General features: G+C 49.6%; 1 protein-coding gene across 1 annotated transcript in view; it reads right to left on the bottom strand.

Moving 5' to 3' along the window:
* Positions 1-24,814, bottom strand: part of Itgae (integrin subunit alpha E) — a 58,116-nt gene that overhangs the window by 19,241 nt on the left and 14,061 nt on the right. The window contains exons 2-20 of the mRNA XM_021176640.2: positions 23,840-23,963; positions 16,811-16,908; positions 16,005-16,072; positions 15,547-15,664; positions 15,222-15,353; positions 14,332-14,447; positions 13,668-13,819; positions 12,284-12,437; positions 11,609-11,759; positions 11,120-11,187; positions 10,068-10,206; positions 9,133-9,278; positions 8,699-8,839; positions 7,908-8,132; positions 7,065-7,195; positions 5,489-5,619; positions 4,268-4,428; positions 2,309-2,437; positions 960-1,033 (exon numbers count right to left, since the gene is read on the bottom strand). Coding sequence (XP_021032299.1) covers positions 960-1,033; positions 2,309-2,437; positions 4,268-4,428; positions 5,489-5,619; positions 7,065-7,195; positions 7,908-8,132; positions 8,699-8,839; positions 9,133-9,278; positions 10,068-10,206; positions 11,120-11,187; positions 11,609-11,759; positions 12,284-12,437; positions 13,668-13,819; positions 14,332-14,447; positions 15,222-15,353; positions 15,547-15,664; positions 16,005-16,072; positions 16,811-16,908; positions 23,840-23,963 — 2,458 coding nt within the window. The remainder of the gene's footprint in view (positions 1-959; positions 1,034-2,308; positions 2,438-4,267; positions 4,429-5,488; positions 5,620-7,064; positions 7,196-7,907; positions 8,133-8,698; positions 8,840-9,132; positions 9,279-10,067; positions 10,207-11,119; positions 11,188-11,608; positions 11,760-12,283; positions 12,438-13,667; positions 13,820-14,331; positions 14,448-15,221; positions 15,354-15,546; positions 15,665-16,004; positions 16,073-16,810; positions 16,909-23,839; positions 23,964-24,814) is intronic.

The following is a 24,814-nucleotide window of genomic DNA, read 5'->3' as shown; positions in this document are numbered from 1 at the left end:
ACCATCAGGGAAAAAAAGATATTTACATTACTATTTGTAACAGTGGAAGAATTACAGTTATGAAATAAATGAAAATAATGTTATGGTAGGGGTCACCACAACACAAGGAACTGTATTAAAGGGTTGAAGCATTAGCAAGAGAACCACTGGTCTAGCAAGAGCTAGACTGTTAAGATGTAAGCCCACTTTGTTCCTTGACCTCCCAGCTCAAATTCAGGGCCCTTCTAAGGTCCCACGGGATCCCCAGCTCTCCCATGTTACTCCTCCCCTCTCTCACCCTCTGTATTCACATGGGGTCCGTGCCCCACCTGCCAGGCCTGCTTCCGGTATTTGCTCCACACTCAGAACCACAAGGATGGTACCCACAGTCCCCTGTTACCCTCCCTGACCACCATATTTAAACCCTCACCCCTTCCCTATACCGCTCCCCTCAATGCCTGACTTATCTTTGCACCATATCCCATCAACCTAGAGTGGACTATCTGTCTCTTTCCCCTTAAGTTCCAGGAGGGAAAGGGTTTTTGTCTGTACCGTTGACTGAAGTGTTTCCCAGTATCTAGAGTCCCTGGAACTGAGTAGAACTACTCCAGAAATTGTTTATGAATTTGACCAAGGGGTGAACCAGAGGAAATTCTAGGAGTAAGAATCACTGTACATAGCATTGTCCAGGAGGTCAAGAGACCTGGGTTCAAGTCCACCAAATAGCCACTGAAAATCTATACAAGGACCTTAACTACTTATTTGTTTCTCAGTCTATACAATGGGAGGACAGATTTTTAGCTTTGCCTCCCTCACAGGGTGGCTGAAATAACAAATACAAAATCCTGTTGAGAGCCGTGAGGAGACGTAAGGAGGCAAGGAGAGGTGTTCATGGATCTGGATAAGGGGTGTGCCCAGGTGAACCCTCAGGAAGACATCAGCTGCAGAAGTGATGGTGATGATAATAAGATCCAACTCACTGGGAGATGTTGGTGGTCAGCTGGACCTCAGCGATGCAGAACACTTTGTTCTTGCAGTCCTTCTCGTAGGGCAGCTGGAACCAGACAAAGAGGAGCAGAGTCAGCCCCAGGATCCCACCGTTTCCCAGCAACCCTGCCTCTAACCTTCCTCCTGCTTAGAGAAGCAGGGCTCAGAGAGTGAAGGCAGACAACTGAGACTGTGCCCATATGGCCGAGAGCTGTGTAACATACTTAGGCAACACGGGTACACTGATCTAGACCTTTAGCTAAGCTCAAATATAGGGTGACCTTTGTGGAATGATAGGTGTGCTGTCATGTTTGCTTTTGGTGCACTGAGCACTAACACTGGAGCAGCTTTCTACCTCCAGCTTTGGGGAGGGAAAAGCCTTTGTGAAGGAAAGTGCTCTTGGTCCCTTGGAGTAGAGACACAAACAGCCAGGGCAGGAACAGGATGAATTCTTTCGAGCACTCTCCTCCATCAGGGCAGTCTTCTGGGTAACTTCATTACTTCCCTGGGTTTAGAGTTTACCACACCCACCCCAACTACCACCTTCTAATATTCTTGTTATGACTCCTTTGTCCCTGGTGATTTTTCTCCACTCTGTAGGTAGAGATTGGCAGAGTACCCTGGGAGCCACAGCCTGGGTAAGGACAAGTCCCCATAGGTATGACAGGATTAGAAAATTCAGCTCTGCCGGACAGTGGTGACGCACACCTTTACTCCCAGCACTTGGGAGGCAAAGGCAGGCAGATTTCTGAGTTCGAGGTCAGCCTGGTCTACAGAATGAGTTCCAAGACAGCCAGGACTATACAGAGAAACCCTGTCTCGGAAAACCAAAAAGAAAAAGGAAATGCAGCTCTTTCATCTTTCCTGATCATGAAAAAGTTTCTGTGATACTACCTGCCTGTCCCAGCTGCACTGATGGGCACCAGGACAGAGGTAGATGCAGGCTTGGAGGACCAGACAGCTCAGCATGAAGGCTCTGAGCAAGTAAGTGTCTGAGACTTCCTCTCTGCAGCTCAGGAGCTGGCTCCAGTCTAGCCCCAACACATGACCCACCACGGCATCCTAAGGCATTATGCAAAGTCCCAGCCCCAGTACACAGTGTATCCACATGTGTCACTGAGCATGAAGGGAACACATTTGGTGAACAAGCACAGGGCAACAGCCAGAGACCTGCTACCCACCAGTGAGCAATAAACATCAGCCATCTTGGGAGCTCCACTTCCCTACTGACAGGCTGAAGACCCTCCCCCACAACTCTTAGCCATCTTTGAAGTTAGGGGAGCAGGTGTCTCATGTTGTATGTCCCCCAAGATGTTTGGGTCCTTCCTGTGGGCAGAGTCACCTGGAAGATGACAGAGGGTTCCTTGTAGTAGTCCAGGATGGGGTTGGGGTAGCCCCTCCTTCCCCCAGACGTCTGGAACTCGTAGCTGACCATGATGGTGATGTTGGAGAAGCAGTCCTCCTCACAAAGCTGTGGGTAGGGAGGATGGAGGGGTCAGAGGTGGGTGTGAAGAAGGAGATATAAAGAGTGATAGTGATGACCCCTGGAAGCCTTCCAAGGGATCCAGGCAGAGGGGAGCTGTTCCTCAAGCAAGCCACCAAGAGCTTTAGAAAAGCACCCCCACTGTGCTCACTGTTGGGTCTCAGGGCACCTGATGGTTCTCACCCCAGTCACAAAGGGATTCTAGCTTAGACTTTATGTGGAGGGCAAACAAGAACCATGGAAGGGAGAGTCATAGCCACATGTGAGTTAACAAAGATCTCCAGCCAGCAGAGAGGGAGACTGAGAGGAAAAACTGAAAATAGAAGGCAGGCATTGGAGGAGGCCATTTGCCACGCTCTGTTTGAAGGAGTCTTCTCGTCAGAATGAGTGCACCGAGGGCTGATAAGATGGCTCAGTGTGCAAAAGTCTCGCTCCCAAGCCTGAGGTCAAGTCCCAGAACCCACAGGGTAGAAGGAGAGAACTGACCCCCACCGGTTGTTCCCTGACCATCACATGTTCATTGTGGAATGCATAAATACATAAATAAGTGTTGTTATGTTCAGGTCCTCTAGAAAATCAGCAGGCACTCCTAGCCACTGAGCCGTCTCCATATAGCTCTATGCCTTTATTTTTAGAGGGCCATAGATGTTCTAGAAACTTTCCTAAGCCAAGGAACAATTAAAAGTGCATTCAAAGGATAATCCATGAGTTTGTTTTCTGAAATAAAAGGCAAAGTCCTAAGACCCGTTAGACCCTGAGTTCCGGCAAGACCACTTTAAAAAAAAAAAAAAAAAAAAAAAAAAACTTATCTCTCAATACCTTCAGCAAGATTTCTCATTTTAAATAACCTTTTTTTAATTAATAGATATTTTCTTCATTTACATTTCAAATGCTATCTCGAAGGTCCCCTATACCCTTCCTCCACCCTGCTCCCCTACCCACCCACTCCCACTTCTTGGCCCTGGCGTTCCCCTGTACTGGGGCATATAAAGTTTGCAAGAGCAAGAGGCCTCTCTTCCCAATGATGGCCAATCAGGCCATCTTCTGCTACATATGCAGCTAGAGACACAAGCTCTGAGGGTACTGGTTAGTTCATATTGTTGTTTCACCTATAGGGTTGCAGACTCCTTCAGCTCCTTGGGTACTTTCTCTAGCTCCTTTAAATAACCTTTTAAAAAATAACTCTGTCTTTTTTTTGTGTTTGTTTGGTTTTTTTTGTTTGTTTGTTTTTTTTGAGAGAGTTTCTCTGTGTAGCCCTTGCTGTCCCGGAACTCACTCTGTAGACCAGGCTGGCCTTGAACTCAGAGATCCGCCTGCCTCTGCCTCCCAAGTGCTGGGATTAAAGGCGTGTGTCACCACTGCCCAGTAACTCTGTCTTTCTAATTCTGCCTTTTCATTCTAATTTTCTGATGTGGATCTACTCAAGGCGCTCCAGCCCACTGTTACTATCAGGTAAGATCAGACAACATAGTTAAACCATTCCCTGCCTTATCCGTCCGGCTCCCAGGAAGCTCAGTGGTGGTGTCTGAGATCCACCACTGGTAGATGCTTTCCCTCTGCCCTGCTTTCTCCCTTCTTCCTTTGCTCCTTCCTTCCCAGGGGACTAACTGCAGTGCCTCACCCATGCAGAGCATGCAGAGCTCACTCTGCATCACAGAGACACACCCATAGCCCAAGCTTCTTTAGTTTGGATTTCCGGTAGGATTATATTTCTGGTGCCACTTTGGTTCTTGATATGTCATGGTTGCTTTGTCTGTGTGGGAAGGCTCCTGCACTGCAGACACATTCTCTGGGCTGTTGTCTAAATTCTCTACTTACCTCCTCTGCGGAGATGAGCCAGAAGTATTCACACAGAGAGGACCCTCCATTCCACTTCCTGAGGCAGTTCTGACAACTGCTCGAGTTCTCACACTGCAGCCTCTGCCTTTCCTTGGTCACATCCACATCCACCGTAAAGTTGAGGAACATCTCTCTAAGGCCTGGGGGTTGAAGACCAGACCTTCTGATGAGCCTGGGAAGGGCAAGGCCCAGGTAGAGAGGCCCTGCCTGCTGAGGCTCTGTGAGCTACTGCTGAACATGGACCCCATGCGAGCACTTTGTTGAGGCCAGACTCTAGGATCCTTTTTGGGTCTTACCATATAGCTCCCACCTAGAACTTGGAATGTAGAGCAACCTTGCCTTGAATTCACAGAGATCCACCTGCCTCTACCTCCTGAGTGCTGGCATTAATGCCCTGCTAACCATCATCTTTGTGAAGATGGTTTTCCCCCATTTTTTTTTTTTTCTGATAGACCTGGCCAGTCTCTCAGTGTTCTGGACCCACGCTCAGCACTTTCCTCAGGTTGAGTTCAACCTTCTTTAGGGAAAGAGGCTGTAGGAGGTGTGCTGACTAATTTCATGTCAACTTGACACAAGCTAGAGTTCTTTTTTTTTGGGGGGGGGTTGGTTTTTCGACAGGGTTTCTCTGTATAGCCCTGGCTGTCCTGGAACTCTCTCTGTAGACCAGGCTGGCCTCAAATTCAGAAATCTGCCTGCCTCTGCCTCCCAAGTGCTGGGATTAAAGGCATACGCCACCACGCCCAGCCAAGCTAGCGTTCTTTGGAAGACAGAACCTAGTTGAGAAAATGTTCCCACTAGATTGGTTTGTGGGCTAGCCGGTAGCTCGTTTTTCTTGATTGATGTGGGAGGGTCCTACCCATTGTGGGTGGTGCTATCCCTGGACTGGTGGTCCTGGGTGCTATAAGAAAGCAGGCTGAGCAAGCCATGAGGAGCAAGCCAGTAAAGCAACATTCTTCCATGGCTTCAGCTTCAGTTCCCACCTCCAGGTTCCTGCCCTGAATTTTCTGGATGATGGACTACAAACTGTAAGCTGAAAGAAACCTTTTTCTCCCCAAGCTGATAAGTTATTTCTCCACCAGCAAAAAGAGCCAATTCAAGCCAGGTTTGTGTGTGGTGTGTGTGTGTGTGTGTGTATGTGTGTGTGTGTGTATACACATACACATCATCTCAGGAACGACTACAACACCAGGCAGCCATTACCTGGCTCAGAAGCTACGCCTGAAGAGTCAACTTCAAAACACAGTTTTACACCCATCTTGCCTGTGAAGACCATGGGCAGTGCATCAGGGGTAAAGGTCATAGATACGGTCAGGTCAACCACAGGGCGTGAGCTAAAGAAGACAGCAAAGAAGCCCATGAGAAGTGCACAGATTCCACCACATTCAACATCTCCGACATGCAGGGGTACACTGAATCCGCAGGATATATTAATGGGAGGGAAAGAGGTGAGGCTTTGGTCTCACGGGGAAGCAATTTTCAGTCTTGTGGCTAGAGCCCCTGTGTACCATGTCCTGCAGAAAGTTCCACACTTGTTGTCTGCTCACCAGCATCTCCAAGTGAACAGGCCTCCAAATGGAGCACCCATTCTCCCCACCTTCCAAGTCCCAGTCTGCCCCCGCCTCAGGCTCCTGTTGTCTCACCCACAGGGCATCAATAAACAGGAGTAGAGACATGCAAGGACCTGTGATGCTGTGATAGGATAAGGCGATAGAAATGGAGGCTACTTAGATCAGGCTCTCCCTGATAAGGGAGCCTTGAAAGTGAGAGCCATTAACAGGAAAAAGCCAGCTATGTGAGGGTCTGAGGGGAGGAAGCATTCCAGGCAGAAGAAAACAGAGCTGGTGCAAAGGGTCTGTGGCAGGATGAGGCTTGCTTGTTTGAGAAACAGAGAGATGGAGCATATGAGTGAAAAGGAAAGACGGTGGTGACGAGAGCTGGGGACAGGAGCACTGTAGGTGGAGACGAGGAACTGGGATTGGGATTTTACTGAGGTGGGACCCACTGAGAGGTTTTAAGCAGTAAAGTTAGAGGGATCACATCAAGAGAACACAGTCTACGTGGTGGTCCTGGCAAGAGATGACAGCTCCCCTGTGCTGGGAGGTGTTTTGGAGTCAATGTCAACAAAAAAAGCTATGACAGGATAATGGAGGAAGGATGAAGAAGCCTGCAGAGAGCTTTTGTCCTCTGTAGCTCAGAGGACCTTGAGTTCACCTGCCTCAGCCTCCTCAGTAGCTGAAATTACAGGTCCATGCCACTAGGCCCAGCCCCAGAGTTTAATCATCATTTTCCAGGTGGGTGAGATAGCACTATTTGCTGAAACAGGAGCCTGGGTCAGGGCAGACTGGGGATTGGAACTCCATTTGCAGGCCTGTCCACTTGAGACATTGGTGGCATCCAGACAGCAGGTGTGGAACTCTCTGGAGGGCAGGTACAAGAGCTCTGGCTAGTGAACTGAAAACCATCCCAGCATGCTGCACTCCCTTCCACCAGAACTGAACTACCTTCCTTGTGTTCTTTCTCATGTGATCCTCCCACCCCCGGGAGATGGGCACTGTCATTAATCCAAGCTGTGGATAAGAAAGTTGGGACTTAGACTGATAGCCCCCTCATACTGCTGACAGCTGAGGGGCAAACCTACCCAGGTAGACCCTAGAACCTGTACCCCATCTCCACACTTCTTCCCTCCCTCCATGCCTGGAGTCTGCAGGGCCCACTGTGTGTAAAACAAGGGATGAGGCTGGAGCTTGAGTCAGAAAAGGGCAGGGAAGACCCCTACCGGAGCACAACCGCCGAGTCCCGAGAGCCAACTGTGATGTCGGCAAGGCCATCGCCATTGAAATCTAACCCACCGGACACAGACATGCCGAAGTAGTGGAGTCCCGAGGCCACAGAGGAGGCTCTGATGTGCTGTGAGAGGAGAAGGAGAAGCTTCGCCTTTGTTCCCTTCAGCAGCACCACCCACCTCCTCACCCTGGGTCTGAACTGTCCCTGAGGAAGTGGCATCTGGGTGGATCCCTGAAGGGCAGGTGAGACTTTACGGGGGCTGGGGAAAGACTGAAGGGAAGAGCAGGGGGCTCTGAAGACACAGTGAAGAAGGTGGGGGATGTGAGTATGGGCTGGAGGCGGAAGACTTAAGCTGATACCAGTGTGTGTGTGTGTGTGTGTGTGTGTGTGTGTGTGTGTGTGTGTGTGTGTGTTGGGGACAGAGCTAAAATCATTACGATGTGGCTATGCATTGGGTATCAAGGTACTGGGGGACTATCCCAGACATCTTGTGTGGAGAAGAGGGAAGTTAGTACACAGAGGAGCATCAGTTTTCTGGACTAAGATGTCTAAGAATAAGCGGCCTAGGAACCACCTGGGGGAGGTGCTTAGGAGGAGGAAGGGGAGGAACCAGAGCATAGAGGAGCTGACTGGAGACAAGAACTAGAGGCAGAGATGAGGGACCTGGAGTGGGTTGACGGGCAGCCAACCCCTGGTGAAAACCTGCCTTCACTGGCGTCCACCACCAGAGGCTGGCCAAGCACTTAGGACTGAAGCTAACTCGGGGCTTTAGCTCATTCTCTCTGTGAGAGGCTTGAACCCCAGAGAAGCAACAGGGAAGCCCTTGCATAGTTACCTGGGAAGGACTGTCATACAAGCCACCTGAGTGTCCGTTGTAGATGTACACGCTGCCATAGCTGGCCCCATCACCTGCCCCAAAACCCTCCAGAGGGGCCCCAATGGCCACATCTGTGAATTTGTCTTGGTTGATATCCCCCACAGCTGCCACAGCAAAGCCAAAGCGGCTATTGGTGAGCCCAGGGGGCCCACTCAGTGTGTGTGCCAAGGAGAAGGAAGCATCCTGCAAAATGAAACAACAGCTCAGTTCCTGTGTAGGCAACCATCCCAGGACCACCCAGAGGGCATGTTCCCTCATTGGTCCCCACTCTCCAGCAGGAGTCTAAGGCTGAGAAAAAAACAAGGGAATAGGCCATAGTAAAGCCAGTGTCTTAAGGCCAGGACCTGGAACCGGCCCCTCTATCCCCATGTATTGCTCTATCAGCAATGGAGAGGCTTAGGGTCCAGCTGCAGCTCTCCCATACCCTTGCTGGGAAAGCTTGAGCAAGACTCAGCATCTCTAGCTCACTGAATCCCATCCTCTTCATCTGTAATGTGACAGTGAGAGCCGCTGTCATAGTTGCTGTGAGAAACAGTGAGACCAGAGCAAGTGTTCCATCTACGGGGCAACTGTGGCAGATGCTACTACCAGCAATCACCCAGGTAAGAAACAGAGGACAGCCACCATTCACGCTGAACACCCATGAACACTCTCACTCCCACCAAGCAGATATAGGGCCCAGGTTCACCCAACCTCTGCTACCTAAGCAGGCATAGCCTCAGCAAGCTCTTGAGGCTGAACACTCTTACCTGCTCAGGCACCTGGTACACATAGACTCTGCCTTCTTCTCCACGGATGTGGTAAAATGGAGCAGCCACCAGTAGAAAATCTGTGGTCCCATCCATGTTGATATCCACAGGGCACAGCACAGAGCCAAAGTAGGACCCCATCTACAACCCAGAAAGAACTCAGCACGCCTGAGCATAGGGAGACCCCCTTCCACCTCAGCTACAGCCGTTGCTTGTGCTCTTCCTGGAGCACCAAGCTGGGGTTGTTCCGGTTCAGTCTGATCTCTAGGGTCACAGGGGACTAGGGGTGAATAGCTGAGTCTCTACAGAGGGAGCCCACTGAGCAGACACGAGAACCACTGAATTTACACCCAGACCTGAGCCTTAGCTCCAGGTGGGCCCATCCCTCTCTCCAGGACCTCAGGTGGTAGAAAGGTGACGTCTCCAGGAGGTACCTGCTCTCCTTCTATCCGTCGCACAAAGGCATCCTCCTCTCTGTCCTCCTTCTGGAGCTCAAACACAGCCCCTCGGAGCTTGTGCCTTGGAGCCCCTGCCACGTAGGAGATGCCGTGGGCCTTGTGTAGCACCGCAAGGGAGTAACCTGGGGCCAGAGTGGTGTGAGTGCACACAGTTGCTCCCCACCTCCAGTCTTTCCCTTCAACTCCATTTTCCCAGTCACATGTTCCCACTGAAGTCAGTTCTGCACTGACAGTGGCATGTGTGTCCCCATACATGCATGGTACACTTCATCCCTTCAGCACACCAGCTCTGTACTGGTGTTCTGGGGTGAAGGATGGGGAGGGGTACCCACGACTGTTATTGTTTGTTGTTTTGTTTTTCAAGACAGGGTTTCTCTGTATAGCCCTGGCTGTCCTGGAACTCACTTTGTAGACCAGGCTGGCCTCAAACTCAGAAATCTGCCTGCCTCTGCCTCCCGAGTGCTGGGATTAAAGGCATGCACCACCACGCCCGGCACCCAGGACTGTTATTAACAGAGATGCCCTGGTTCCTCTTACTCACAGTCCAAGGCCACCCTGTCTACATCTCTAATTCTCAATATCAGGGTCCCTAGCTAAGGTCTGATAGCCTGATGGTGTGTGAGCCATAACTTGCCTCCATTAGGAATCCTAATATGCACACCAGCCTGTCCCTGGCTTAGCTTCCAAGCCTGTCTTCTAGCCCGTGCCCCAGAAGACAGGGTTGCTCCTTCTTAGCCTTCAGGCCCTACCCTCCCTTATCCATTGACTAGGTTTCATTGCCCTCCAGGCTCCACTTTCCCCATCCAGGCCCGGCCTTCGCCCCACCCTCCTACTGTCCTAGAGCTCCTTTCTCTTTGCCACCTCCAGGCCCCACCCTCGTCCCACCTGCATCCACCAGACTCTGCCCTTACCGAGGTAGCTGTACTGTGCAGCCCCGGAGTCCTCCTTGGCTGTTTGGTTTAGGAAGCGGCTCCGGCCATTCTGTGTGTTGTAGAGCAGCGCGCCCCCAGACCAGTTAAAGGCCCCAACAGTACCAAGCAACACCTGCCCCTGAAGAGGAGGGCACCAAGTGAGTGGGAGGGACCCAGGGGCCAGAGAAGCAAAACTTCCTGGACAAAGAGGATCTTCAGCGGCCAGGAAGGAAGACGGGTTGGCAAATACTGGGTTTTCTGCTCCATTCTCATGAGTCCAGTGAGTAACCCAAGCTCCAGAAGGTACCCGGGGACCCAGATTTTGAGCATTTTTGAGCATATGGTGGAGTAAGATGGTGCTCCTAACCTCCCCCTTTGTCCCCTGTGCTGTGTGAAGGTTCTGTATCCTGCAGCATGAACCTATTGGGGCGCCTGTTGGTATGTGTGGTGTGTGTGTGGTGTGTGTGTGTGTGTGTGTGTGTGTGTGTGCATGCGCAGATGGCATCGGAATAACTGACTTCAGCTCTCACCTGCACAAAGGCCCCAGTTAGTGGGTGCTCTGTCTGTTGTTCCCCTCCTTCTTCCTCCTCTGCTTCCTCTTCTCCCACACACTGGACAAACCACTTTATCAAACCACTTGTTTTCCTGACACACTTCGTTTTTTGTTTTGTTTTTTTTTTTTTTTTCATTTTTTGAGACAGGGTTTCTCTTGTAGCCCTGGCTGTCCTGGAACTCACTTTGTAGACCAGGCTGGCCTCGAACTCAGAAATCTGCCTGCCTCTGCCTCCCGAGTGCTGGGATTAAAGGCGTGCACCACCACGCCCAGCTCTCCTGACACACTTCGACCAAAGCCGAATCTCAGTCCTTACAGCTAAAAGAATGTCCCAATCCTTTAAGCACACAAGGTGACCCCCTATAATAAATCACTATTCTCTTGTCTATCTCGGTGGTCCAGATTGGGGAAGCTAGGCTCCTCCAGAGACACAGCAGGAGCCCCTCAGCCCCCAGTGACACATCTCGGGGAACCTGCCGGTGCTGAGTGGGCCACAAACCTTGTCCAGGATCTGGGCACTGAAACCAGTCTGTGCGAGTTGATATTGAAGGGCATCTCCAACTGTACCTGGAAGCCAAGGAAGCTGGTGAAACACGCTGTGCCAACTGGCAGGGTAAGGCATGTTTAGGAGGGGCCGGCTGGGCCAGGCCCACACAGGGATGGCTATTTGGAGGAACAGTGCACTGAGCTGAGAACAGAGATCTGGGTTGTGCTTAAGTAAGTACTGGCTGGCTGAGCCTGGGCAGATCACGTTGTCTGCCTGGGCCTCTGTCTCCTCCTCTGTATGTGCCTATTGGGATTCTGTTCTAGTCTTAATTGCTTTTCTACCACTGGCTCAGCAGAGCTTCATAGATTCAGGGAGGGGAGCAGGGCTGGGGGTGCCATTGCCATTTTAGAGGTTAACAGCCTATGTCTCAGGGAGGTGGTCTCGAGGAGGATGTCCTGCTGAATGCTGGGGCATTCTCACAAGGTCTGTGGGAGCCCTCACCTTCCATATGAACGATGCGTTGTTGCAGCTTGCTCAGCAGCCCATCCAGAGCTGAGTAGTTGGTCACCTTGAAAGTGTGGGCCTCTTTGGGGTCTGAGGCAATCAGCTTCAGCTCTCTGTAAGTGTTGTTATTCTTGAATGCATCACCCACCTGCATGAAGACCCCAGTCAGTGAGTGATCCATCACCATCTCCTTCCTTCCTTCCTTCCTTCCTTCCTTCCTTCCTTCCTTCCTTCCTTCCTTTTTCCTCCTTCCTTCCTCTCCCTCTTTCCTTCCTTGCCCATTGCCCTTCACTCCCAATAAAGCTCCACTTTTGGCAATGTGTTCCTGACACACCTGTATCTCCTTAGCATCCCCTCCCCACCTACAGAGCCCGATGACTCTCCCCTGTGTATTAGGCCAGATGTTAATGTTAGCTACCAGGACTCAGCTCAGTGGTCTCCCTAGGAACCTTCATACAGGCTCTCCCCATCCTGATCAGCCAGTGAGCTATGCCCACTTCAGGATGAGCCTTCTGTAGGAGCCAAGAAGGAGGGAGGCCTGTAAGAGCAGGTGGCCAGGGGACGAGGAGTAAGTGTGAGTAGAGAGGGTTTGGATAGGATACACAGTCTCCACTGGGCTGCCCCCTTACCCAGTCTATAGAGTCAGGTTTGCCTCCAACTCTTAGTGCTTACCCCAATGGCAAAGCGCACAACACCCTGCATCTTTGGGGAGTTGATGACAGTCGTAAGATTGAGAGGGTCCCTAAATATGTCACCATCAGTAAGTACCACCATGACCTTCAATGCTTTCTTTCTGGAGCCACGGCTTGGAATGAAGATATTGTCTCTTAACAGGAGAGAGAATGGGGACAATTGTCTGAAAGGCTCTGGGTAAGTTTTCATCCATTGATCAGCTAAAGTTAAGGAGCCCCTGTCCCGGAAGAGGGCGGATTTGCATCACACAGCAAGGCATAAGCCACACAGATACACTTCATCTGCTCCCCATTGTAAGAGCACCATGTCTGCCCCATTTATGTGTACCCAGTATGGAATTTTAGGTTAAAAGAACGGGCAATTTTTAATTTTACTTCTATAAAAAATTGAATTTTCTGAGTTTCTTGCTTGTTTTGTTTTGTGGGGTTTTGTTTGTTTGTTTTGACTTTTGTTTGTCTTTTTTGGTTTTTGGTTTTGTTTTTTGAGGCAGGGTCTCTCCGTGTAGCCCTGGCTGTCCCGAAACTGGCTATGAAGATCTGTCCTCAAATTCACTTTTGGGGTTTGAGGCACAGCTTCCCAGCCTCCTGAGTGCTGGCATTATGGATATGTGTCACCTTGCCTAGTTTCAGGTCCTTATGCACCAGGCACTATTATAAATATAGTACATAATTTAACTATTTAATTCTCACAAAATCCTAAGAAGCAACCATTTGTGTTATCTTCATGTTAGAGGTGAAGAAGCAAAGCACATAAGATTAAGTAAATGGGCAGTGGTGGCGCACGCCTGTAATCCCAGCACTTGGGAGGCAGAGGCAGGTGGCTTTCTGAGTTCAAGGCCAACCTGGTCTACAGAATGAGTTCCAGGGTAGCTAGGGGCTATACAGAGAAACCCTGTCTCGAAAAAGGAAAAAAAAAAAAAAGGAAGAAGAAGAAGAAAAGGAAGAAGAAGAGGAGGAGGAGGAGGAGGAGGAGGAGGAGGAAGAAGAAGAAGAAGAAGAAGAAGAAGAAGAAGAAGAAGAAGAAGAAGAAGAAGAAGAAGAAGAAGNAAGAAGAAGAAGAAGAAGAAGAAGAAGAAGAAGAAGAAGAAGAAGAAGAAGAAGAAGAAGAAGAAGAAGAAGAAGAAGAAGAAGAAGAAGAAGAAATTTAAGTAATTTGTCCAAGATCATACAAGAGCAGCTAGGATCTGAGCCCAGCAGCCTTCTCCTGGGCACTCCTGAGCATCTAACAGCAGGAAGCCCTTGAGGGAATTACAGAAAGACAGGGTGTCATCCCCACAGCCCCTCTCAGCCCCTAACTTCCTCCTCCCACAGTTCCACCCAGCCATCCCTCTAGACACAGAGCCTCTCCGAGGCACTGGACTCACAGGACATGCTGCATGGCTGAGGCGGTCTTAGTGACTTCCTTCACTTGAATGATGCTCTGAACTTTGGCAAGGGAGGCGTTAATGTCCCGGCTCTCTTGAAGATCAAACTCAGTCTGGATCACGCCCCCATACTGCACCAGGGCAAAGTTGCACTGGAGAGCAGAGGGGGTGGAGGGAGTGATTGGGCTGTAATATAGACACCTCTGCCCCAGAAGCACAGGAAGAAAGCACCTGTCTACTTTGATGTCCCTGAACACAAGGAGACGCTAATGCAAAGGGAGGCCTCCAGCCAGGCAGGCACAGGCAGAGCAGAGTGACTTCTCCCTGGATCTGTGTCCCCACGAAGACCCCTCTATACTGACTATAGGTTCTGCATGTCACTTTCTTTGGCCGGTGGGACATTAAAATGTATTGGGACACTGAAACGTTCATGACTACCACAAACGAGTAGGGCCATCTCAGGCCATCCATCCCTAGTCAGGCAAGCAGATACCTATGTCAGTGTGGTAGCTCCAGGCAAAACTGACAGAAGAGTCACCCAGCTGAGCTCAGCAAAATAATACCTGAAGAGCTATGAGCAAACCAAAGGGGGCCGGTCTGAAGCTGGTACTTAGATACCGATGTGTGCATAAGTGAGGAGAGCCCAGCCCTCAAGGAAGCCCACCTCAAAACACTTCTCATAGAAGTTCCTCATCATGGTAGAGATGAAATTTTTGGCCTTCTGGAAGTCTGAGGGTTCAATGCTTCCTGAGCCATCCAGGACAATAGCGATCTCGGTGCCTGGTCAGGACGAAGGTGCGGGTGAGCTTCCAGACAAGAATAAGGGCAGCATGTTCTGCCCTGTAAGGCACCCACCCACACACATACACAAAATACTCAGACTCCCTGCCTGCGGTGCAGTTCAGGGAAGAAGTCAGGGAAGCTCCTGAGAATGGAGTGCTCCCCTTCCCACCCTGTACCCCAAGACCCTGTATCCCTGGCTGTCCTAGAGCTAGCTCTCTAGACCAGGCTGGCCTCGGACTCACAGAGATCCACTGGCCTCTGCCTCCTGAGTGCTGGGATCAAAGGTGTGTACCACCACCATTCTTACCTTAAAGGTAAAAGAGAGATCTAGAACCTGGTTCTACTATGGGAATCACTCCCATTTTGATGGCCTCAGTTTCCCCATCTTTAAGCAGGGCCAGTGAGAAGGCTCAGCTGGTAAAGGAGCTTGCTGCCAAGTCTGATGACCTGAGTTTGATTCTCTGAAACTCACACGGTAGAAGGATAGAACTGACTCCTGCAAGTTGACCTCTAACCTCCACATGTGCGCTGTGAAACAGGAGTGTGCTTGGCACTTGTGCGCATGCACACACACCCCACACACAATGAACAAACATGCAAATAAATGTTTGTTTGTTTGTTTGTTTTTAATTGAGACAGGGCTAGGACTTGCCATATCTATAGGACCTGACCACTGTTCCCCATCTTCTAGATCTGAACATACCTTGATTCATTCCAGAGGCCATTAGCTTAGGGGTTCATTATGGAGGCCCCTAATCTGCCTCTTCTTACCAGCTTCCTCCTCGTCTTCCTCCTCCACTGTCCGGCGTCTCCTGGCCGACTTCTTATCCTCCCCTGTGCTGCCTCCTTTGCTTCTACAGTAGTCACCAGAGTCCACATGTGTTCCTGGATCCAGGAACCCTTCTTTAAGAAGCATACAGGTAAGACACAGAGTCAAAAGAAGCCTTGGGGACAGCTGCCTGCCCCCAAGACAGGGATCATTAGCTCGTCCCTGACAAGGACCCTGAGCTTGCTTTTCCCATGCTAGGGACAAGTGTCTGTCTGCCTCTGTTGTGAGCTGGTGTTTCTCCTTGGATCCTTTTTTTCTGATCCTTACCGAGGTCAGAGAAGTAGGCTTGGGCCTGGAGGTCCAAATTGGGGGTGAGTAGGCTGCAGGCACCTGTGAGCTCTGAGTTGAGGCTGCGGAACTTCCGGGCCTGTACCTGAATGCACACCTGGAGAGAGGGAGAAGGGGAGGAGCAGGCAGGTTTGCGGGATCAGTCAAATACTTCCTAGTCACAGCCACTGTCACCCCCATTCCAGAACACAGTGGCTCAACCACTTAGAGGTCAGAGGAACAGCTGCCTCACTCCTCAGGGTCAGGTATCAGGTGCTGGAGTCAGAAATGCAGTCAGTGGGCACTGGCTGGGTCAGACTTGGCATCACTATAGAGGTCAGACCACAGAGAGACGACAGCATAACAATAGGCTTGGCAGCTCCATAGTTATCCGCAGGAGCCAGCACCAGTCCCCACCCCCCACCCCCCGGGGAGGGGCCTTCTGCCTATGTACTCACCAAAACACCATTGTGGTTCCCGACCAATGTCACTCCCTGGTACCTGCCCTTTGGCATACAGATGTGCTCTGAAAAAGTTAAGGCAGGGAAGGGTGAAGGGGATTCTGGGAGCCCACCATCGACCCAAGGTCAGGGCCACAGGGATGCTGATGTCAACGGCCTCAAGAAGCTAGAGTTAGAGGTTCCATGGACCTGAATAGTTTGGGTATGCCAGGATGCAGTCCCTTTCCCAACCCCCTTTACCATCTCAACAAAGAACCCACTGCCCAGCCTTGACAACCAGGGATGGGGATTCAGAAATGACTGCCACCTGGGGCTTCTTAAAGAGTTCCTGGTGTGTGTGGAGGACTAGGGACAAGGGTTAGCAGGCTGTAGGTGCCTATGAGCTCTGAGGTAAGACCATGGGGGCTGGCTGGACGTGGACTTGAATCTCTGCAGAGAGATCCAGGAAGACTCCCAGTGTCAGCCTTGGGTCTACACACATGCCCACGTAAACACATGTGAACACACAGAGACACATGAAAATGTGAACCCATTACTTAACACAGTGCCAGGCTCATGGCAAGCACTCAAGTGAGTGTTGGCTCCAGATCTGTCATTAGGACTGTCTCTTGAGAGTCAGGCTGGGCTGTGACAGTGGATAGCATGAGCCTAGGCACTGGGGTCAAGGCTCACTATGGGGCTGGGGGCCAGAAATGGTTGGGCCGGATCAGGCAGGACTGGGATTGGAATAGTTTGAGCTGAGATTATGTGAGGCTCCTAAGAGATATCCCGGGGAGCACGCTGTGGAGGTGGGGTTGGCTTACCCACTGGCTGGCAAGCAATTTCATCTGGACTGATGGATATAGCGCATCGATACAGGGTGGCTGTATTCCTGTTGGAGCTGCGTCTGGCTACCAGGAGGCTAAGCGGATGAGGAGACAGCAAAGATAAGCTGGCTGACATCTCCTTTCACCTCCTTGCCTGTCCAGGCCCAGTCTTCCTATTCCTGCCTGAAGAAGAGGCCCTGGGTATGACAAACAACTTTCTAGCCCAGGCCGGCAGACTCAGCATTACTGGGAAAGCACTTAGTTAGCCTCTACTTCTACATGGCTCCAAGCAGTTCATTGTAACCCCTGTCTGCCTGCCTGACCGTTTGGAGCACTTCTGGTGGTTAGAAAAGACTCCTGTCCTGTGGGATGGAAGGGGGGAACCAGGAAGTCACAGGCCAGAATGCCAGTCCCTTGAAAGGCAAAGCTGACTGAAACATATTGCCCATCTGCCCTTAGCATTTCCTGACTAGGAACTAGAGGTTTGGGGAGCTGATGAAGGCAGCTTAAAAGATGTCAATCCTGCTGTGAAGTTCTTGTCTCCCAGAGGACAGGGTCAGCTTAAACAGTCACTATTACACTGCTCCGTGGGGCCTGGGACTTGGCTGGCCTCAGACTCAGGGTGACTGCGCATCCATGACTGGAGTTGCAAGCATAGTGGGAGGGAAGGGGATCCGAAGACTGGTAAGCCAAGTCCAAGGCCTTCGTGGTGACAGGAGGCTATGGAGGGCTTTGTCGAGGGGAAGCACATGACTAGTCTGTGCTTTTGAAAGGCCATGGTGTGGCTTTGGAGGCCTAGGAGACAAGACAGCACGGGGGGAGGGGCAGCCATGGGGCCCTGTCTCTACTTCCTCAGCTCTTTTTTTTTTTTTTTTTGGTTTTTCGAGACAGGGTTTCTCTGTGTAGCCCTGGCTGTTCTGGAACTCACTTTGTAGACCAGGCTGGCCTTGAACTCAGAAATCAGCCTGCCTCTGCCTCCCAAGTGCTGGGATTAAAGGCGTGTACCACCACTGCCCAGCTTTACTTCCTCAGCTCTTACCACGAGACACTTCTGTTTGTTTCGTCAAGATAGGATTTCTCTGTGTAGCCCTGGCTGTAGACCAGGCTGGCCTCAAACTCAGCCATCTGCCTGTCTCTGCCTCCTAAGTGCTGTGATTAAAGGACTGTGCCACCCCACCCAACTTGGAATAAAGACCAGGCATCTCTCTTTCTTTTGTCTTTCTGGTAGAGCTGGTGATTACACACAAGGCCAGACAAGTGCTCTGCCCCTCACCCACACCTAACCCCTCACTGTCTTCCTTAAAGCCATCATCACAGCCCCTAGGCCAGGCAGAATCTGGCCCAGTCTCTACCTCTCCAACCTGCCCTGCTCACTCAGAGAAAGACCTGCAATGTATGCTGTGGCCTTTAACAACTTTACGTCCTGGTCCTTTCTCCCCTCAGGCTCACTTGCCAGCTGTCCGATCTGCCTGGAAGCCTGGCCTTCCACTCCCTAAAACTGGTTCATCCTCAACCCTGAACTCTGCGTAACTGCCACCCACGCCTGCTGTTTTCTCCAGGGGGCCCCACCTCACACTCCAGTTACCCTGCTCTGACGCTTCCCGTCTCAGAACTTGTCACCACCAGACCGTAGCTTGCTTCCTGATTCCCCTATGTTATCATCCATCTCCTCCACCAAGCCAGTTCCCCAATAGCCTTGTCTTCCTTGTCTATCACACAATTACGGAGGCTTAGAACACCTCCTAGAACAGTGTAAGGGCTTGGTAAACACTTGCTGAATGACTTGCATGGTTGTACAGGCAACGGCTGAGGGGTTGATCTGGGGCATTGGACAGAGGGGTAGGTGACCATGGTGTGTGTCCGAGTCCTGAAGTTAGGTCACTGTTCAGTAACTCTGCCTCCCTCCCCAGGTTATCTTGGCCCAGGCCCAGTCCCTTTCCTCCTGTTCCCAATGGTAGGTTAGCTCATAACTATGTTCCTTCCCAGAGCACCTAGAACAACCCTTTGCTCACCCTGTTTCTTCCTGTGGTGCCTTTTCCTCCCTTCTCCTGCAGAGCAGCCTTCCCAGGTACCAGCTCAAACCTTCCAGTCGCCCTAACTACTGCATTCCCACTCCCATGCCTGATCTTTGTTTCTATCTTGGTTCTGAGCTCTGGAGAAGCCACCACATGCAGCTGTGCAGACTGCACACTGCAGATCCCCAAGACGGTCATCCATAATGTGCAATCCTGTGGCCTAAGGCCCAGTCTGTGTTGCTCCCAACCCTTTTATTTATGGCAACCTCCAGGTTTGCTGACTTAGTGACTAGCAAACCAGCTAACCACAGACTGACAGACCAGTTATGACACAGGCTGCCATTGGCTGCCATCCCCAGGTTCCGGGATCTGCTCTGGACTGGGTACATCTCCAGGACATCTCATCCACCTCCTGCCTTCTCCCAGCTGGCAGTCTTACTCCATAATTCAGAAAGTACGGGAATTGTGAAGGGCATAGTACCCTCACCCTGGGGGTAAGAGCAGCTATCAGCCTGTTCCTTTCTCTATGGTGAGCTGGGCCAATCAGTTGGTGCATTTCCTGCCCCCTGCAGCAGGCTCAGAAACCCAGAACTGTCTCCACCACATCCTCCTGCTGACAGTGCAAACCCCCAAGCCCCTCTGCCTTAGCAGGTATTCAGGGAGCCCCACTAGGTTCCCCATCTCTTGACAGCTCCCAGCACCCTATACATTGAGAGCTTTAAACACAAATACCCGCCCCATCTACTTTGACCCTTGGGCCTCTAAGGGAGGGGACAGTAAGACTGTGAGCCTAGGGCTGGTAAGAGACCCACTGGGGTAGTGGTAAAAGATGAAGAGGCAGGAAATGGCCACAGATAACTTGAATAAAATCCTTTTATGTAGTGAAAACAACTTGGAAAACAAAATGCAAACTCAACCTCCCTTTATAAACCTGATCAAATAAATCACCCTGGCTGTAGAGTAGAAGTACCAGGGGGACTGGCCCCATGCTTACCATCACAGCAGTTGACACCACGCAAAACTCCAGCCTCAGACAGTACCACTAATGGGGTTGGAGGACTTAATGCTGTTTGAGGATTGCTTGATCAAGTGGGTTCTGTTGTAACATTTATATTGAGTTAAAAAAAACCAGGCAGAGGGACTGGAGAGATGGCTCAGAGGTTAAAAGCACTAACTGTTCTTCCAGAGGTCCTGAGTTCAATTCCCAGCAACAACATGGTGGCTCACAACCATCTGTAATGGGATCTGATGTCCCCTTCTCACCAGAAGACAGCTATAGTATACTCATATACATGAAATAAATAAATAAATCTTTGAGAGAAAGAGAGAAAGAGAACAGGCAGAGGGGAGCTAGAGAGATGGTTCAGCAGTTAAGAGCACTGACTGCTCTTCCAGAGCTCCTGAGTTCAATTCCAAGCAACCACATGGTGGCGCACAACCATCTGTAATGGGATCTGATACCCTCTTCTGATGTGTCTGAAGACAGTTACAATATATATATATATATCATAAATAAATAAATATTTTTAAAAACCCAGGCAAAACTGATAGAAACACAGAGTTGGGATGGGAGGGCTGACTGTCAATGAGAGGTGTCTGGTGCAGAGCATGGGACTTCCAGAAGACTTTCCTAGTGTCTGTTTGGTGTTTGTTTGTTTGTTTGTTTGTTTTTTGTTTTCCGAGACAGGGCTTCTCTGTATAGCCCTGGCTGTCCTAGAACTCACTTTGTAGACCAGGCTGGCCTCGAACTCAGAAATCCACCTGCCTCTGCCTCTGCCTCTGGAGTGCTGGGATTAAAGGTGTGCGCCACCACGCCCGGCTTTGTTTGTTTGTTTTGTTGTTGGTTTGGTTTTTTGTTTTTTTTTTTTTAGACGTGGTCACTCTGTATATCCCTGACTGTCCTGGAACTGACTGTGTAGCCAGGCTGGCCTCAAACTCACAGAGATGCCCTGCTTCTAAAGGCATGGCTTCCCTGGCATTTTTGATCCAGATGTTGCTTATACGGATGGCATGTTTTATGAACATACATTGAACCGCGATAGATTGAACTTTCATATATGGTTATGTCAACACAAAAAAATTACCAGAACAAAATGCAATAAAGGTCAATGGTTTTGTTTTTGTTTGGTTTTTGAGATAGACTCTCACCTTGTAATTCTAGCTGGCCCAGAATTTGCTATGTAGACGAGACTGACTATGAACTGACAGACATTTGCCTTCCCCTGCCTCCCAACTGCAGGGATTAAAGGCATATGCCACCGCACCTGACCCAAACCTCAACTTTAATTATCTTCCAGCAGCCAAAATCTTTGACCACATTCTCACTGTTCTTGCTTCAAACCCTTCCAGCTCTTCTGGAACTCCATGCGATGAGGTACAGCTAACCTCTCCCATGATCCTCCATAGTGCTCAGTGTCAGGCATTTTCTTAGCCAGCTCTCTTGCTCAGGACAGCCTCCAGGCTTTTAGCCAACCTCTTCTCTCTTCTTCTCTCTGCCTGGACTTCTTTTTCTCAGCCCTTCTCATGCTAACTTTGATCACACACACACACACACACACACATACACCAAATCCTGGCACAGACGCTGGAAGTGGCCTTTGTTCACATTCCTGAAACCACCATAGCTGTTAGCATTATCATCATTGTGAGGCTTGTCTGAGTCCTTCATGAATCCAGCAGTTCCTCAAGGACAAGAGGCACATATCACTCCTTTTTGAGGGGATGTGGGGCCCAGGGTCTTACTATGTAGACCAACATGGCCTGGTTCACTATGCAGACCAGGGTGACCTCAAACTCACAGAGCTCTGCCTGTCTCTGCTTGAATGCTGGGATTGAAGGTGTGTGCCCATCCTTGGTTCCCTCTCTGCTTTACACCACACCTTTTGTCTGGCACTGGGCAGATGCTTTATAAATATTCACTGAATGAATAAAATGGATCTGCCCTAACCACTTAAATCTACTGATGAACTCCACTCCACCAATGGAGCCTTTAAGACTTCCAAGCTATTCATGTCAATAGACACCTGCTATTTTCAACTTTAATATTGATGTTTCAGTTAAGAGTGCACAGCAATAAGCAAATAAACAGACAAATAATAAATAAATCCTTTTAAAATCATTTAAAAGGGTGGTGCATGCCTTATCCTGACACTTGGAAGGCAGAGGCAGCAGAAAAGAGTTAGTTCTTTCTTAGCATGCAGGAGGTCCTGGGTTCAAGCCATGAACATGAAAACAAGAACCATGATAAAAAGAAGACAAAAGGAAGAAAAGAAAGAATGAAAGAAGAAAGAGAGAGAGAGAGGAAGAAAGAGAGGAAGAAAGAAAAGAGAAAAAAAGAAAAGAAAAAGAGAAGGAAAGAAAGAAAAAGAAGAAAGAGAACGAAAGAGAGGAAGAAGAAAGAGAGAGAGAGAAAGAGGAAGAAGGAAGAAAGAAAAGAAAAGAAGAGAGAAGAAAAGAAAGAAAAGAGAAGAAAAGAAAGAAAGGAAAAGAGAAGAAAAGAAAGTACCTAAGTTAAACCAACTCAACTTTAGAAGCCACTCTGGTAAAAACAGGAAATCAGAGTGGGCCACAGATAGGACTTTACATACTGAGTTTTTTCATCTATGCAGATCTTCGCCTGCCTCAGCAGTGTGCATGAGCACCCGTATCTATAGAAGACATACCTAACTTGCTTTGGCCCTGCCCCAGTATGGAGGCTACCTGAACCAAAGTGTGTGTATGTTGGGGGGAAGCTCTGTGTGCTTTGCTCACAGGGCCTGGCATACAGTGGAGGGGCTTAGCACACAGTAGGAACTCCATCAGAACTTGGAGTGAATGACATCCTGCCCTCTCATCTCACATTTCCAGGCTGAACATAATGCTACTTCCACTCACTGCTTTGACCTGATTTTGATTCCATGCAACCACACTTTAATTATTTTTTTTTTCATGTTACAAGCACTGCCAATGTCTTTATATCAGGGCTAGGAACAAAAATCATTAGTAGACAGTGCTTAGCATGTTTGACACCTTGGGTTCAATTGCCAACATCACATACACACACACACACACACACACCACCACCACCACCACCACCACCACCACCACCATCATCATCATCATCACCATCATCTACGTGCCTCAGGCAGGGACCCTGGCATAGAACAGATGCTTAAAATGTGTAAGGTCCCAGGTTCAATTCCAAGCTCCACATTTGTTTTTTTCTTTTGCATGGTGCCTGGGTTACAACTGCTGCACCAAAGGCCATTGTGCACCCTTGACCCACCAGGCATGGCCACGCTGCTCTCCAAGGCAATGGCGCCAACACACTCACACATTCCTGTTTTACCCACCGCATCCTCGACCACACAGCCCTCAGATCTGACAGTTCCTTCCCAGCCAGAGAGTGGATACAGATGAGAGTTTCAAGACATGAGGCAGTGTTTCTCACAGTTCAGTTTGGCCAGAACCCATGTAAAGAAAGCCCTTTGGGTCCATTTTCTCAAAAATCTCACAGCTAACCTGTGAGTTCCACAAATCACCTGTCTGTGGGGGGAGAAACTGAGGCTCGGGGCTCAGTACCTCATTGAGCTTGCTCAGTGAATACAGAGAGGTGCCTCTGAGCCATGAGCCCCAGACAGTGCACTCTTAACTTCAATGGCTGAGCCTCATAGTCTCCATTTAACTAATTGGTTATTGTCATTTTCCAACTTTCCTGTGTTGACAACATGTAACTTTTATCACTCAGTAAAGACCCTTGGTAAACTTCATTTTAAAATATTATTTAAGGTTCCTTTCCTTGACCCAGTGTAAGGAAGAATAAATGAGCCGAGGACAGGGGGCTCTGTGAGCTGCCCGGGCTGGTCTGGGATCACAGCCCCCAGCTTTCTCTCTTTGGCTGTGTGTCATTCACCAAGGGAAATGGACGCTGCCCAGGACATGAGGTGGGATATCACAGCCTTCTCTGAGCTGCACCTCAGTCATCATTAGGACCACCCTAGTCCTCACTCTTCCACATGGAGGCCCCTCTCACCAGGTCTGGTTGTTGCTGGGGTCTTGATGCAGAAGGGAGCTGAGCACAGACGGTGCACCTGGCTGCAGTGCTGTGACCCAGGCCCAGTCCACATCCACATTGAAGGCTCCCTGAGGCTTCAGGCCTGCAAGCAAAAGAGAAAAATGCCTGATGAAAGAGGCACTCAGTTGAGGTTGTTACTGTACCTGTGCCTGCCATCAACCCACCAGATCCTGTGGTGCCATCACCTCACTATGGAGAAGAAAGGAGCCTCCATGTCCAGGAATACCTTTCCCATCAGGAAGGAATGGATGTGGGTGTGTCTGACTAGGTCTCTCTCTTAAACCAAGCCAGCTGCTCCAGTCCCAGGGAAAGCACTGTCTGAGGAGTGAGTACTGGCCCCAGCCCTTATATCTCCTGCTTTGTGATTTTCACACCAGTCACAGGGCTCATACTGTGTCCTGTACCAAACTTAACAGTGATCCAGAGTCCCCAGAGAAGGTCTATAACTCTACAAGTGACCCAAAAGGAAGCACAATGTCCTTTAAAATATCTTCTAAGAATAGTTTAATAGTTTGTACCTTACAACCCTGAACTGGAAACAAGCCAGATGGCAACTGTGGGAGAGCAGATGAAGCAGCCGTGTTCATATGATGGAAAGTTCATATGATGGAATGTTCATATAATGGAACGTTCATATGATAGAATGTTCATATGATGGAATATTCATATGATGGAATGTTCTTATGATGGAATATTCATATGATGGAAAGTTCATATGATGGAATGTTCGTATGATAGAATGTTCACATGATGGAATATTCATATGATGGAATATTCACATGATGGAATGTTCATATGATGGAATGTTCATATGATGGAATGTTCATATGATGGAAAGTTCATATGATGGAATATTCATATGATGGAATGTTCATATGATGGAAAGTTCATATGATGGAATATTCATATGATGGAAAGTTCATATGATGGAAT

This window comes from Mus caroli, chromosome 11 (genome assembly GCF_900094665.2).
Source record: "Mus caroli chromosome 11, CAROLI_EIJ_v1.1, whole genome shotgun sequence".
NCBI lineage: Eukaryota > Metazoa > Chordata > Mammalia > Rodentia > Muridae > Mus > Mus caroli.
The sequence above is the reverse complement of the archived record's forward strand: the minus strand, read 5'-3'. Positions and strand labels throughout refer to the sequence as shown.